Source organism: Haliotis rufescens, unplaced genomic scaffold, assembly GCF_023055435.1.
Source record: "Haliotis rufescens isolate VD_foot unplaced genomic scaffold, xgHalRufe1.0.p SCAF_14, whole genome shotgun sequence".
NCBI classification, from domain to species: domain Eukaryota; kingdom Metazoa; phylum Mollusca; class Gastropoda; order Lepetellida; family Haliotidae; genus Haliotis; species Haliotis rufescens.
This window is the reverse complement of record NW_025963824.1, coordinates 12,033,845-12,052,022: the sequence shown is the minus strand read 5'-3', so window position 1 is coordinate 12,052,022 and position 18,178 is coordinate 12,033,845. Positions and strand designations below refer to the sequence as shown.

At 37.8% G+C, this 18,178-nt stretch overlaps 1 protein-coding gene across 2 annotated transcripts in view; it reads right to left on the bottom strand.

The window, feature by feature from the left end:
* LOC124115229 overlaps positions 1-17,724 on the bottom strand; it is an 82,475-nt gene extending 64,751 nt beyond the window's left edge. The window contains exon 1 of one of the 2 annotated variants that reach the window (XM_048395752.1): positions 17,428-17,724. In XM_048395752.1, coding sequence (XP_048251709.1) covers positions 17,428-17,583 — 156 coding nt within the window. In that variant the 5' untranslated portion in view covers positions 17,584-17,724. The remainder of the gene's footprint in view (positions 1-17,427) is intronic. The other variant, XM_046476143.2, reaches the window with a different exon arrangement.
* Positions 17,725-18,178: the final 454 nt, after the last annotated feature.

Genomic DNA, 18,178 nt, shown 5'->3' with positions numbered 1-18,178 from the left:
CCTCCAGTAGAGAAGCATCTTACTATATCATTGAACAACCTACAGTAGAGAAGCAGCTTACTATATCATTGAACAACCTACAGTAGAGAAGCATCTTACTATATGATTGAACAACCTACAGTAGAGAAGCGTCTTACTATATCTTTGAACAACCTACAGTAGAGAAGCAGCTTACTATATCATTGAACAACCTACAGTAGAGAAGCATCTTACTATATCATTGAACAACCTACAGTGGAGAAGCATCTTACTATATAATTGAACAACCTACAGTGGAGAAGCAGCTTACTATATCATTGAACAACCTACAGTGGAGAAGCAGCTTACTATATGATTGAACAACCTACAGTAGAGAAGCAGCTTACTATATCATTGAACAACCTACAGTGGAGAAGCAGCTTACTATATCATTGAACAACCTACAGTGGAGAAGCAGCTTACTATATGATTGAACAACCTACAGTAGAGAAGCAGCTTACTATATAATTGAACAACCTACAGTGGAGAAGCAGCTTACTATATCATTGAACAACCTACAGTGGAGAAGCAGCTTACTATATCATTGAACAACCTACAGTGGAGAAGCAGCTTACTATATCATTGAACAACCTACAGTGGAGAAGCATCTTACTATATGATTGAACAACCTACAGTGGAGAAGCATCTTACTATATCATTGAACAACCTACAGTGGAGAAGCATCTTACTATATCATTGAACAACCTACAGTGGAGAAGCAGCTTACTATATCATTGAACAACCTACAGTGGAGAAGCAGCTTACTATATCATTGAACAACCTGCAGTGGAGAAGCATCTTACTATATCATTGAACAACCTACAGTAGAGAAGCAGCTTACTATATCATTGAACAACCTACAGTGGAGAAGCAGCTTACTATATCATTGAACAACCTACAGTAGAGAAGCAGGTTACTATATCATTGAACAACCTACAGTAGAGAAGCAGCTTACTATATCATTGAACAACCTACAGTGGAGAAGCAGCTTACTATATCATTGAACAACCTACAGTAGAGAAGCAGCTTACTATATCATTGAACAACCTACAGTGGAGAAGCAGCTTACTATATCATTGAACAACCTACAGTGGAGAAGCATCCTTCTATACCATTGAACAACCTACAGTAGAGAAGCAGCTTACTATATAATTGAACAACCTACAGTGGAGAAGCAGCTTACTATATGATTGAACAACCTACAGTAGAGAAGCAGCTTACTATATCATTGAACAACCTACAGTAGAGAAGCAGCTTACTATATCATTGAACAACCTACAGTGGAGAAGCAGCTTACTATATCATTGAACAACCTACAGTGGAGAAGCATCTTACTATATCATTGAACAACCTACAGTGAAGAAGCAGCTTACTATATGATTGAACAACCTACAGTGGAGAAGCAGCTTACTATATGATTGAACAACCTACAGTAGAGAAGCAGCTTACTATATCATTGAACAACCTACAGTAGAGAAGCAGCTTACTATATGATTGAGCAACCTACAGTAGAGAAGCATCTTACTATATGATTGAACAACCTACAGTGGAGAAGCAGCTTACTATATCATTGAACAACCTACAGTGGAGAAGCAGCTTACTATATCATTGAACAACCTACAGTGGAGAAGCAGCTTACTATATGATTAAACAACCTACAGTGGAGAAGCATCTTACTATATCATTGAACAACCTACAGTAGAGAAGCAGCTTACTATATCATTGAACAACCTACAGTGGAGAAGCATCTTACTATTTCATTGAACAACCTACAGTGGAGAAGCAGCTTACTGTATCATTGAACAACCTACAGTAGAGAAGCATCTTACTATATCATTGAACAACCTACAGTAGATAAGCAGCTGACTGTATCATTGAACAACCTACAGTAGAGAAGCATCTTACTATATCATTGAACAACCTACAGTAGAGAAGCAGCTTACTATATCATTGAACAACCTACAGTGGAGAAGCAGCTTACTATATGATTAAACAACCTACAGTGGAGAAGCATCTTACTATATGATTGAACAACCTACAGTAGAGAAGGAGCTTACTATATCATTGAACAACCTACAGTGGAGAAACATCTTACTATATCATTGAACAACCTACAGTGGAGAAGCAGCTTACTGTATCATTGAACAACCTACAGTAGAGAAGCATCTTACTATGTCATTGAACAACCTACAGTAGAGAAGCAGCTTACTGTATCATTGAACAACCTACAGTAGAGAAGCATCTTACTATATCATTGAACAACCTACAGTAGAGAAGCAGCTTACTATATCATTGAACAACCTACAGTGGAGAAGCAGCTTACTATATCATTGAACAACCTACAGTAGAGAAGCAGCTTACTATATCATTGAACAACCTACAGTGGAGAAGCATCTTACTATATCATTGAACAACCTACAGTGGAGAAGCAGCTTACTATATCATTGAACAACCTACAGTGGAGAAGCAGCTTACTATATCATTGAACAACCTACAGTGGAGAAGCAGCTTACTATATCATTGAACAACCTACAGTGGAGAAGCATCTTACTATATCATTGAACAACCTACAATGGAGAAGGAGCTTACTATATCATTGAACAACCTACAGTGGAGAAGCAGCTTACTATATGATTGAACAACCTACAGTAGAGAAGCAGCTTACTATATCATTGAACAACCTACAGTGGAGAAGCAGCTTACTATATGATTGAGCAACCTACAGTAGAGAAGCATCTTACTATATGATTGAACAACCTACAGTGGAGAAGCAGCTTACTATATCATTGAACAACCTACAGTGGAGAAGCAGCTTACTATATCATTGAACAACCTACAGTGGAGAAGCAGCTTACTATATGATTAAACAACCTACAGTGGAGAAGCATCTTACTATATGATTGAACAACCCACAGTAGAGAAGCAGCTTACTATATCATTGAACAACCTACAGTGGAGAAGCATCTTACTATATCATTGAACAACCTACAGTGGAGAAGCAGCGTACTGTATCATTGAACAACCTACAGTAGAGAAGCATCTTACTATATGATTGAACAACCTACAGTAGAGAAGCAGCTTACTGTATCATTGAACAACCTACAGTAGAGAAGCATCTTACTATATCATTGAACAACCTACAGTAGAGAAGCAGCTTACTATATCATTGAACAACCTACAGTGGAGAAGCATCTTAAAATATCAATGAACAACCTACAGTGGAGAAGCATCTTACTATATGATTGAACAACCTACAGTAGAGAGGCATCTTACTATATCATTGAAGAACCTACAGTAGAGAAGCAGCTTACTATATCATTGAACAACCTACAGTGGAGAAGCAGCTTACTATATGATTGAACAACCTACAGTGGAGAAGCATCTTACTATATCATTGAACAACCTACAGTAGAGAAGCAGCTTACTATATCATTGAACAACCTACAGTGGAGAAGCAGCTTACTATATGATTGAAGAACCTACAGTAGAGAAGCATGTTACTATATGATTGAACAACCTACAGTGGAGAAGCAGCTTACTATATCATTGAACAACCTACTGTGGAGAAGCAGCTTACTATATCATTGAACAACCTACAGTGGAGAAGCAGCTTACTATATGATTGAACAACCTACAGTGGAGAAGCATCTTACTATATCATTGAACAACCTACAGTAGAGAAGCAGCTTACTATATCATTGAACAACCTAGAGTGGAGAAGCATCTTACTATATCATTGAACAACCTACAGTGGAGAAGCAGCTTACTATATCATTGAACAACCTACAGTAGAGAAGCATCTTACTATATGATTGAACAACCTACAGTGGAGAAGCAACTTACTATATGATTGAACAACCTACAGTGGAGAAACAGCTTACTATATCATTGAACAACCTACAGTGGAGAAGCATCTTACTATATGATTGAACAACCTACAGTAGAGAAGCAGCTTACTATATCATTGAACAACCTACAGTGGAGAAGCAGCTTACTATATCATTGAACAACCTACAGTGGAGAAGCAGCTTACTGTATCATTGAACAACCTACAGTAGAGAAGCATCTTACTATATCATTGAACAACCTACAGTAGAGAAGCAGCTTACTGTATCATTGAACAACCTACAGTAGAGAAGCATCTTACTATATAATTGAACAACCTACAGTAGAGAAGCAGCTTACTATATCATTGAACAACCTACAGTGGAGAAGCATCTTACTATATCAATGAACAACCTGCAGTGGAGAAGCATCTTACTATATGATTGAACAACCTACAGTAGAGAAGCATCTTACTATATCATTGAACAACCTACAGTAGAGAAGCAGCTTACTATATCATTGAACAACCTACAGTAGAGAAGCATCTTACTATATGATTGAACAACCTACAGTAGAGAAGCGTCTTACTATATCTTTGAACAACCTACAGTAGAGAAGCAGCTTACTATATCATTGAACAACCTACAGTAGAGAAGCATCTTACTATATCATTGAACAACCTACAGTGGAGAAGCATCTTACTATATCATTGAACAACCTACAGTGGAGAAGCAGCTTACTATATCATTGAACAACCTACAGTGGAGAAGCAGCTTACTATATGATTGAACAACCTACAGTAGAGAAGCAGCTTACTATATCATTGATCAACCTACAGTAGAGAAGCAGCTTACTATATCATTGAACAACCTACAGTGGAGAAGCAGCTTACTATATCATTGAACAACCTACAGTGGAGAAGCAGCTTACTATATCATTGAACAACCTACAGTAGAGAAGCATCTTACTATATCATTGAACAACCTACAGTAGAGAAGCAGCTTACTATATCATTGAACAACCTACAGTGGAGAAGCATCTTACTATATGATTGAACAACCTACAGTAGAGAAGCATCTTACTATATGATTGAACAACCTACAGTAGAGAAGCAGCTTACTATATCATTGAACAACCTACAGTGGAGAAGCAGCTTACTATATGATTGAACAACCTACAGTAGAGAAGCAGCTTACTATATCATTGAACAACCTACAGTGGAGAAGCAGCTTACTATATGATTGAACAACCTACAGTAGAGAAGCATCTTACTATATCATTGAACAACCTACAGTGGAGAAGCAGCTTACTATATCATTGAACAACCTACAGTGGAGAAGCAGCTTACTATATGATTGAACAACCTACAGTAGAGAAGCAGCTTACTATATAATTGAACAACCTACAGTGGAGAAGCAGCTTACTATATCATTGAACAACCTACAGTGGAGAAGCAGCTTACTATATCATTGAACAACCTACAGTGGAGAAGCAGCTTACTATATCATTGAACAACCTACAGTGGAGAAGCATCTTACTATATGATTGAACAACCTACAGTGGAGAAGCATCTTACTATATCATTGAACAACCTACAGTGGAGAAGCATCTTACTATATCATTGAACAACCTACAGTGGAGAAGCAGCTTACTATATCATTGAACAACCTACAGTGGAGAAGCAGCTTACTATATCATTGAACAACCTGCAGTGGAGAAGCATCTTACTATATCATTGAACAACCTACAGTAGAGAAGCAGCTTACTATATCATTGAACAACCTACAGTGGAGAAGCAGCTTACTATATCATTGAACAACCTACAGTAGAGAAGCAGGTTACTATATCATTGAACAACCTACAGTAGAGAAGCAGCTTACTATATCATTGAACAACCTACAGTGGAGAAGCAGCTTACTATATCATTGAACAACCTACAGTGGAGAAGCATCTTACTATATCATTGAACAACCTACAGTGGAGAAGCAGCTTACTATATCATTGAACAACCTACAGTGGAGAAGCATCTTACTATATCATTGAACAACCTAGAGTGGAGAAGCAGCTTACTATATCATTGAACAACCTAGAGTGGAGAAGCAGCTTACTATATCATTGAACAACCTACAGTGGAGAAGCATCTTACTATATCAATGAACAACCTACAGTAGAGAAGCAGCTTACTATATCATTGAACAACCTGCAGTGGAGAAGCAGCTTACTATATCATTGAACAACCTACAGTAGAGAAGCAGCTTACTTTGTCATTGAACAACTTACAGTGGAGAAGCAGCTTACTATATCATTGAACAACCTAGAGTAGAGAAGCATCTTACTACATCATTGAACAACCTACAGTAGAGAAGCAGCTTACTATATCATTGAACAACCTACAGTAGAGAAGCATCTTACTATATCATTGAACAACCTACAGTGGAGAAGCATCTTACTATATCATTGAACAACCTACAGCGGAGAAGCAGCTTACTATATCATTGAACAACCTGCAGTGGAGAAGCAGCTTACTATATGATTGAACAACCTACAGTAGAGAAGCAGCTTACTATATCATTGAACAACCTACAGTGGAGAAGCAGCTTACTATATCATTGAACAACCTACAGTGCAGAAGCAGCTTACTATATCATTGAACAACCTACAGTAGAGAAGCAGCTTACTATATCATTGAACAACCTACAGTGGAGAAGCAGCTTACTATATGATTGAACAACCTACAGTGGAGAAGCATCTTACTATATGATTGAACAACCTAGAGTGGAGAAGCAGCTTACTATATCATTGAACAACCTACAGTGGAGAAGCAGCTTACTATGTGATTGAACAACCTACAGTAGAGAAGCAGCTTACTATATCATTGAACAACCTACAGTGGAGAAGCATCTTACTATATGATTGAACAACCTACAGTAGAGAAGCATCTTAATATATCATTGAACAACCTACAGTGGAGAAACAGCTTACTATATCATTGAACAACCTACAGTGGAGAAGCATCTTACTATATGATTGAACAACCTACAGTGGAGAAGCATCTTACTATATGATTGAACAACCTACAGTAGAGAAGCAGCTTACTATATTATTGAACAACCTACAGTGGAGAAGCAGCTTACTAGATTAATGAACAACCTACAGTAGAGAAGCAGCTTACTATATCATTGAACAACCTACAGTGGAGAAGCAGCTTACTATATCATTGAACAACCTACAGTGGAGAAGCAGCTTACTATATCATTGAACAACCTACAGTGGAGAAGCAGCTTACTATATCATTGAACAACCTACAGTGGAGAAGCATCTTACTATATCATTGAACAACCTACAGTGGAGAAGCAGCTTACTATATCATTGAACAACCTACAGTGGAGAAGCATCTTATTAGATCAATGAACAACCTACAGTAGAGAAGCAGCTTACTAGATCATTGAACAACCTACAGTGGAGAAGCAGCTTACTATATCATTGAACAACCTACAGTGGAGAAGCAGCTTACTATATCATTGAACAACCTACAGTGGAGAAGCAGCTTACTATATCATTGAACAACCTACAGTGGAGAAGCATCTTACTATATCATTGAACAACCTACAGTGGAGAAGCATCTTACTATATCATTGAACAACCTACAGTGGAGAAGCAGGTTACTATATCATTGAACAACCTACAGTGGAGAAGCAGCTTACTATATCATTGAACAACCTACAGTGGAGAAGCATCTTACTATATCATTGAACAACCTACAGTAGAGAAGCAGCTTACTATATCATTGAACAACCTACAGTGGAGAAGCAGCTTACTATATGATTGAACAACCTACAGTGGAGAAGCAGCTTACTATATCATTGAACAACCTACAGTAGAGAAGCAGCTTACTATATCATTGAACAACCTACAGTGGAGAAGCAGCTTACTATATGATTGAATAACATACAGTGGAGAAGCATCTTACTATATCATTGAACAACCTACAGTGGAGAAGCAGCTTACTATATCATTGAACAACCTACAGTGGAGAAGCAGCTTACTATATGATTGAACAACCTACAGTAGAGAAGCAGCTTACTATATCATTGAACAACCTACAGTGGAGAAGCAGCTTACTATATGATTGAGCAACCTACAGTAGAGAAGCATCTTACTATATGATTGAACAACCTACAGTGGAGAAGCAGCTTACTATATCATTGAACAACCTACAGTGGAGAAGCAGCTTACTATATCATTGAACAACCTACAGTGGAGAAGCAGCTTACTATATGATTGAACAACCTACAGTGGAGAAGCATCTTACTATATCATTGAACAACCTACAGTGGAGAAGCAGCTTACTGTATCATTGAACAACCTACAGTAGAGAAGCATCTTACTATAGCATTGAACAACCTACAGTAGAGAAGCAGCTTACTGTATCATTGAACAACCTACAGTAGAGAAGCATCTTACTATATCATTGAACAACCTACAGTAGAGAAGCATCTTACTATATCATTGAACAACCTACAGTGGAGAAGCATCTTACTATATCAATGAACAACCTATAGTGGAGAAGCATCTTACTATATGATTGAACAACCTACAGTGGAGAGGCATCTTACTATATCATTGAACAACCTACAGTAGAGAAGCAGCTTACTATATCATTGAACAACCTACAGTAGAAAAACATCTTACTATATGATTGAACAACCTACAGTAGAGAAGCATCTTACTATATCATTGAACAACCTACAGTAGAGAAGGATCTTACTATATCATTGAACAACCTACAGTAGAGAAGCATCTTACTATATCATTGAAGAACCTACAGTGGAGAAGCATCTTACTATATCATTGAACAACCTACAGTGGAGAAGCAGCTTACTATATCATTGAACAACCTACAGTGGAGAAGCAGCTTACTATATGATTGAACAACCTACAGTAGAGAAGCAGCTTACTATATCATTGAACAACCTACAGTGGAGAAGCAGCTTACTATATCATTGAACAACCTACAGTGGAGAAGCATCTTACTATATCATTGAACAACCTACAGTAGAGAAGCAGCTTACTATATTATTGAACAACCTACAGTGGAGAAGCAGCTTACTAGATTAATGAACAACCTACAGTAGAGAAGCAGCTTACTATATCATTGAACAACCTACAGTGGAGAAGCAGCTTACTATATCATTGAACAACCTACAGTGGAGAAGCATCTTACTATATCATTGAACAACCTACAGTGGAGAAGCAGGTTACTATATCATTGAACAACCTACAGTGGAGAAGCATCTTACTATATCATTGAACAACCTACAGTGGAGAAGCAGCTTACTATATCATTGAACAACCTACAGTGGAGAAGCATCTTACTAGAACAATGAACAACCTACAGTAGAGAAGCAGCTTACTATATCATTGAACAACCTACAGTGGAGAAGCAGCTTACTATATCATTGAACAACCTACAGTGGAGAAGCAGCTTACTATATCATTGAACAACCTGCAGTGGAGAAGCATCTTACTATATCATTGAACAACCTACAGGAGAGAAGCAGCTTACTATATCATTGAACAACCTACAGTGGAGAAGCAGCTTACTATATGATTGAACAACCGACAGTGGAGAAGCAGCTTACTATATCATTGAACAACCTACAGTAGAGAAGCAGCTTACTATATGATTGAACAACCTACAGTGGAGAAGCAGCTTACTATATCATTGAACAACCTACAGTGGAGAAGCATCTTACTATATCATTGAACAACCTACAGTGGAGAAGCATCTTACTAGATCAATGAACAACCTACAGTGGAGAAGCAGCTTACTATATCATTGAACAACCTAGAGTGGAGAAGCAGCTTACTATATCATTGAACAACCTACAGTGGAGAAGCAGCTTACTATATCATTGAACAACCTACAGTGGAGAAGCAGCTTACTACATCAATGAACAACCTACAGTAGAGAAGCATCTTACTATATCATTGAACAACCTACAGTGGAGAAGCAGCTTACTATATCAATGAACAACCTACAGTGTAGAAGCAGCTGGCTATATCATTGAACAACCTACAATGGAGAAGCAGCTTACTATATCATTGAACAACCTACAGTGGAGAAGCATCTTACTATATCATTGAACAACCTACAGTAGAGAAGCAGCTTACTATATCATTGAACAACCTAGAGTGGAGAAGCATCCTACTATATCATTGAACAACCTACAGTGGAGAAGCAGCTTACTATGTCATTGACCAACCTACAGTGGAGAAGCAGCTTACTATATCATTGAACAACCTACAGTGGAGAAGCAGCTTACTATATCATTGAACAACCTACAGTGGAGAAGCAGCTTACTATATCATTGAACAACCTACAGTGGAGAAGCAGCTTACTATATCATTGAACAACCTACAGTGGAGAAGCAGCTTACTATATCATTGATCAACCTGCAGTGGAGAAGCAGCTTACTATATCATTGAACAACCTACAGTAGAGAAGCATCTTACTATATCAATGAACAACCTACAGTGGAGAAGCAGCTTACTATATCATTGAACAACCTAGAGTGGAGAAGCAGCTTACTATATCATTGAACAACCTACAGTGGAGAAGCAGCTTACTATATCATTCAACAACCTACAGTGGAGAAGCATCTTACTATATCATTGAACAACCTAGAGCGGAGAAGCATCTTACTATATCATTGAACAACCTACAGTAGAGAAGCATCTTACTATATCATTGAACAACCTACAGTGGAGAAGCATCTTACTATATCATTGAACAACCTACAGTGGAGAAGCAGCTTACTGTATCATTGAACAACCTACAGTAGAGAAGCATCTTACTATATCATTGAACAACCTACAGTAGAGAAGCAGCTTACTGTATCATTGAACAACCTACAGTAGAGAAGCATCTTACTATATCATTGAACAACCTACAGTAGAGAAGCAGCTTAATATATCATTGAACAACCTACAGTGGAGAAGCATCTTACTATATCATTGAACAACCTACAGTGGAGAAGCAGCTTACTGTATCATTGAACAACCTACAGTAGAGAAGCATCTTACTATATCATTGAACAACCTACAGTGGAGAAGCATCTTACTATATCATTGAACAACCTACAGTGGAGAAGCAGCTTACTGTATCATTGAACAACCTACAGAAGAGAAGCATCTTACTATATCATTGAACAACCTACAGTAGAGAAGCAGCTTACTATATCATTGAACAACCTACAGTAGAGAAGCATCTTACTATATGATTGAACAACCTACAGTAGAGAAGCATCTTACTATATCATTGAACAACCTACAGTGGAGAGGCCGCTTACTATATGATTGAACAACCTACAGTGGAGAAGCAGCTTACTATATGATTGAACAACCTACAGTAGAGAAGCAGCTTACTATATCATTGAACAACCTACAGTGGAGAAGCAGCTTACTATATCATTGAACAACCTACAGTGGAGAAGCATCTTACTATATCATTGAACAACCTACAGTAGAGAAGCAGCTTACTATATCATTGAACAACCTACAGTGTAGAAGCAGCTTACTATATGATTGAACAACCTACAGTGGAGAAGCATCTTACTATATGATTGAACAACCTACAGTAGAGAAGCAGCTTACTATATCATTGAACAACCTACAGTGGAGAAGCAGCTTACTATATCATTGAACAACCTACAGTAGAGAAGCATCTTACTATATGATTGAACAACCTACAGTGGGGAAGCAACTTACTATATGATTGAACAACCTACAGTGGAGAAACAGCTTACTATATCATTGAACAACCTACAGTGGAGAAGCATCTTACTATATCATTGAACAACCTACAGTGGAGAAGCATCTTACTATATCATTGAACAACCTACAGTGGAGAAGCATCTTACTATATGATTGAACAACCTACAGTAGAGAAGCATCTTACTATATCATTGAACAACCTACAGTGGAGAAGCAGCTTACTGTATCATTGAACAACCTACAGTAGAGAAGCATCTTACTATATCATTGAACAACCTACAGTAGAGAAGCAGCTTACTGTATCATTGAACAACCTACAGTAGAGAAGCATCTTACTATATCATTGAACAATCTACAGTAGAGAAGCAGCTTACTATATCATTGAACAACCTACAGTGGAGAAGCATCTTACTATATCAATGAACAACCTGCAGTGGAGAAGCATATTACTATATGATTGAACAACCTACAGTAGAGAAGCATCTTACTATATCATTGAACAACCTACAGTGGAGAAGCAGCTTACTATATCATTGAACAACCTACAGTAGAGAAGCATCTTACTATATGATTGAACAACCTACAGTAGAGAAGCGTCTTACTATATCATTGAACAACCTACAGTAGAGAAGCAGCTTACTATATCATTGAACAACCTACAGTAGAGAAGCATCTTACTATATCATTGAACAACCTACAGTGGAGAAGCAGCTTACTATATCATTGAACAACCTACAGTGGAGAAGCAGCTTACTATATCATTGAACAACCTACAGTGGAGAAGCAGCTTACTATATGATTGAACAACCTACAGTAGAGAAGCATCTTACTATATCATTGAACAACCTACAGTGGACAAGCAGCTTACTATATCATTGAACAACCTACAGTGGAGAAGCAGCTTACTATATCATTGAACAACCTACAGTGGAGAAGTATCTTACTATATCATTGAACAACCTACAGTAGAGAAGCAGCTTACTATATCATTGAACAACCTACAGTGGAGAAGCAGCTTACTATATGATTGAACAACCTACAGTGGAGAAGCATCTTACTATATGATTGAACAACCTACAGTAGAGAAGCAGCTTACTATATCATTGAACAACCTACAGTGGAGAAGCATCTTACTATATGATTGAACAACCTACAGTAGAGAAGCAGCTTACTATATCATTGAACAACCTACAGTGGAGAAGCAGCTTACTATATCATTGAACAACCTACAGTAGAGAAGCATCTTACTATATCATTGAACAACCTACAGTGGAGAAGCAGCTTACTATATCATTGAACAACCTACAGTGGAGAAGCAGCTTACTATATGAATGAACAACCTACAGTAGAGAAGCAGCTTACTATATCATTGAACAACCTACAGTGGAGAAGCAGCTTACTATATCATTGAACAACCTACAGTGGAGAAGCAGCTTACTATATCATTGAACAACCTACAGTGGAGAAGCAGCTTACTATATCATTGAACAACCTACAGTGGAGAAGCAGCTTACTATATCATTGAACAACCTACAGTGGAGAAGCATCTTACTATATCATTGAACAACCTACAGTGGAGAAGCATCTTACTATATCATTGAACAACCTACAGTGGAGAAGCAGCTTACTATATCATTGAACAACCTACAGTAGAGAAGCAGCTTACTATATCATTGAACAACCTGCAGTGGAGAAGCATCTTACTATATCATTGAACAACCTACAGTAGAGAAGCAGCTTACTATATCATTGAACAACCTACAGTGGAGAAGCAGCTTACTATATGATTGAACAACCTACAGTAGAGAAGCAGCTTGCTATATCATTGAACAACCTACAGTAGAGAAGCAGCTTACTATATCATTGAACAACCTACAGTGGAGAAGCAGCTTACTATATCATTGAACAACCTACAGTGGAGAAGCATCTTACTATATCATTGAACAACCTACAGTGGAGAAGCAGCTTACTATATCATTGAACAACCTACAGTGGAGAAGCATCTTACTATATCATTGAACAACCTACAGTGGAGAAGCAGCTTACTATATCATTGAACAACCTAGAGTGGAGAAGCAGCTTACTATATCATTGAACAACCTACAGTGGAGAAGCATCTTACTATATCAATGAACAACCTACAGTAGAGAAGCAGCTTACTATATCATTGAACAACCTGCAGTGGAGAAGCAGCTTACTATATCATTGAACAACCTACAGTGGAGAAGCATCTTACTATATCATTGAACAACCTACAGTGGAGAAGCAGCTTACTATATCATTGAACAACCTACAGTGGAGAAGCAGCTTACTATATGATTGAACAACCTACAGTAGAGAAGCATCTTACTATATCATTGAACAACCTACAGTGGACAAGCAGCTTACTATATCATTGAACAACCTACAGTGGAGAAGCAGCTTACTATATCATTGAACAACCTACAGTGGAGAAGCAGCTTACTATATCATTGAACAACCTACAGTGGAGAAGCATCTTACTATATCATTGAACAACCTACAGTAGAGAAGCAGCTTACTATATCATTGAACAACCTACAGTGGAGAAGCAGCTTACTATATGATTGAACAACCTACAGTGGAGAAGCATCTTACTATATGATTGAACAACCTACAGTAGAGAAGCAGCTTACTATATCATTGAACAACCTACAGTGGAGAAGCAGCTTACTATATGATTGAACAACCTACAGTAGAGAAGCAGCTTACTATATCATTGAACAACCTACAGTGGAGAAGCAGCTTACTATATGATTGAACAACCTACAGTAGAGAAGCAGCTTACTATATCATTGAACAACCTACAGTGGAGAAGCAGCTTACTGTATCATTGAACAACCTACAGTGGAGAAGCATCTTACTATATCATTGAACAACCTACAGTGGAGAAGCAGCTTACTATATCATTGAACAACCTACAGTAGAGAAGCAGCTTACTATATCATTGAACAACCTACAGTGGAGAAGCAGCTTACTATATGATTGAACAACCTACAGTAGAGAAGCAGCTTACTATATCATTGAACAACCTACAGTGGAGAAGCAGCTTACTGTATCATTGAACAACCTACAGTGGAGAAGCATCTTACTATATCATTGAACAACCTACAGTGGAGAAGCAGCTTACTATATCATTGAACAACCTACAGTAGAGAAGCAGCTTACTATATCATTGAACAACCTACAGTGGAGAAGCAGCTTACTGTATCATTGAACAACCTACAGTGGAGAAGCATCTTACTATATCATTGAACAACCTACAGTAGAGAAGCAGCTTACTATATCATTGAACAACCTACAGTGGAGAAGCAGCTTACTATATCATTGAACAACCTACAGTGGAGAAGCATCTTACTATATCATTGAACAACCTACAGTGGAGAAGCAGCTTACTATATCATTGAACAACCTACAGTGGAGAAGCATCTTACTAGATCAATGAACAACCTACAGTGGAGAAGCAGCTTACTATATCATTGAACAACCTGCAGTGGAGAAGCAGCTTACTATATCATTGAACAACCTACAGTGGAGAAGCATCTTACTATATCATTGAACAACCTACAGTGGAGAAGCAGCTTACTATATCATTGAACAACCTACAGTGGAGAAGCATCTTACTATATCATTGAACAACCTACAGTGGAGAAGCAGCTTACTATATCATTGAACAACCTACAGTAGAGAAGCATCTTACTATATGATTGAACAACCTACAGTGGAGAAGCAGCTTACTATATCATTGAACAACCTACAGTAGAGAAGCATCTTACTATATCATTGAACAACCTGCAGTGGAGAAGCAGCTTACTATATCATTGAACAACCTACAGTGGAGAAGCAGCTTACTATATCATTGAACAACCTACAGTGAAGAAGCATCTTACTATATCATTGAACAACCTACAGTGGAGAAGGAGCTTACTGTATCATTGAACAACCTACAGTGGAGAAGCATCTTACTATATCATTGAACAACCTACAGTGGAGAAGCAGCTTACTGTATCATTGAACAACCTACAGTGGAGAAGCAGCTTACTATATCATTGAACAACCTACAGTAGAGAAGCAGCTTACTATATCATTGAACAACCTACAGTAGAGAGGCATCTTACTATATGATTGAACAACCTACAGTGGAGAAGCATCTTACTATATCATTGAACAACCTACAGTGGAGAAGCAGCTTACTATATCATTGAACAACCTACAGTAGAGAAGCATCTTACTATATCATTGAACAACCTACAGTAGAGAAGCAGCTTACTATATCATTGAACAACCTACAGTAGAGAAGCATCTTACTATATGATTGAACAACCTACAGTGGAGAAGCAGCTTACTATATCATTGAACAACCTACAGTAGAGAAGCATCTTACTATATCATTGAACAACCTGCAGTGGAGAAGCAGCTTACTATATCATTGAACATCCTACAGTGGAGAAGCAGCTTACTATATCATTGAACAACCTACAGTGAAGAAGCATCTTACTATATCATTGAACAACCTACAGTGGAGGAGGAGCTTACTGTATCATTGAACAACCTACAGTGGAGAAGCATCTTACTATATCATTGAACAACCTACAGTGGAGAAGCAGCTTACTGTATCATTGAACAACCTACAGTGGAGAAGCATCTTACTATATCATTGAACAACCTACAGTAGAGAAGCAGCTTACTATATCATTGAACAACCTACAGTAGAGAGGCATCTTACTATATGATTGAACAACCTACAGTGGAGAAGCAGCTTACTATATCATTGAACAACCTACAGTAGAGAAGCATCTTACTATATCATTGAACAACCTACAGTGGAGAAGCAGCTTACTATATCATTGAACAACCTACAGTGAAGAAGCATCTTACTATATCATTGAACAACCTACAGTGGAGAAGCAGCTTACTATATCATGGAACAACCTACAGTAGAGAAGCAGCTTACTGTATCATTGAACAACCTACAGTGGAGAAGCATCTTACTATATCATTGAACAACCTACAGTGGAGAAGCATCTTACTATATAATTGAACAACCTACAGTGGAGAAGCAGCTTACTATATCATTGAACAACCTACAGTAGAGAAGCAGCTTACTATATCATTGAACAACCTACAGTAGAGAAGCAGCTTACTATATCATTGAACAACCTACAGTGGAGAAGCATCTTACTATATCATTGAACAACCTACAGTAGAGAAGCAGCTTACTACATCATTGAACAACCTACAGTAGAGAAGCAGCTTACTACATCATTGAACAACCTAGAGTGGAGAGGCAGCTTACTACATCATTGAACAACCTAGAGTGGAGAAGCAGCTTACTATATCATTGAACAACCTACAGTGGAGAAGCAGCTTACTATATCATTGAACAACCTGCAGTGGAGAAGCAGCTTACTATATCATTGAACAACCTACAGTGGAGAAGCAGCTTACTATATCATTGAACAACCTACAGTGGATATGCAGCTTACTATATCATTGAACAACCTACAGTGGAGAAACAGCTTACTATATCATTGAACAACCTACAGTGGAGAAGCATCTTACTATATCATTGAACAACCTACAGTGGAGAAGCAGCTTACTATATCATTGAACAACCTACAGTGGAGAAGCAGCTTACTATATCATTGAACAACCTACAGTAGAGAAGTATCTTACTATATCAATGAACAACCTACAGTGGAGAAGCATCTTACTATATCATTGAACAACCTACAGTGGAGAAGCATCTTACTATATCATTGAACAACCTAGAGTGGAGAAGCAGCTTACTGTATCATTGAAGCCTCTGTGGAAACCATTCATTTCAGAAACCGTGAAACCAATAGCTCGTTCGGTGATTTTCCATGACGCCGGAGCACATCGTCGGTCAGCTGCAGCCACGACAACGGTAACAACGACGACATCTAACAGCGTCAGAACGTTCATAGTTCCTGAAGACAGTAGAATAGAGCTTATAACGGCTGACGGTAGAGCCTATATACATAGAAATATATGCATAGAAACATGCACACTTGGCGAAGAGTGACAACCAACATCGCCCGATTTACATTGTGTATTAGTCTACTGTGTTTTTAAAGACAATACGATATAATAACACAATCATACATATTGTCAATGCAATATTTTGGGTCCTGATGATTGAATGATCAGATCAACATTAAGAGAAATATATATGAATGTATGCAGAGAATTAATGAAACAAAATATACACTTTATTTCTTAGTTCTGGAGGATTCTGATGTGTTATTGAAAATGGATTTAATACCGCTTCAATTAATCACAGTGGTGTTTTGAGAACCTTCAACCATGCATTGGCTGACATGGTAATGAAAAAATGCTGAATAAATGAATAACCAGTGTTCATGTGATGGATATTTATTATGCCTAACAATATTGCAGATAGAACATAGATAAACAGTGATTGAATGAATATGTGTTGTCACGATATAAAACAACATCGACAGGGATGTATACATGTCAGTCAGACAGTGAATCAGTCATTTCGTGAAATGGCCAAAAC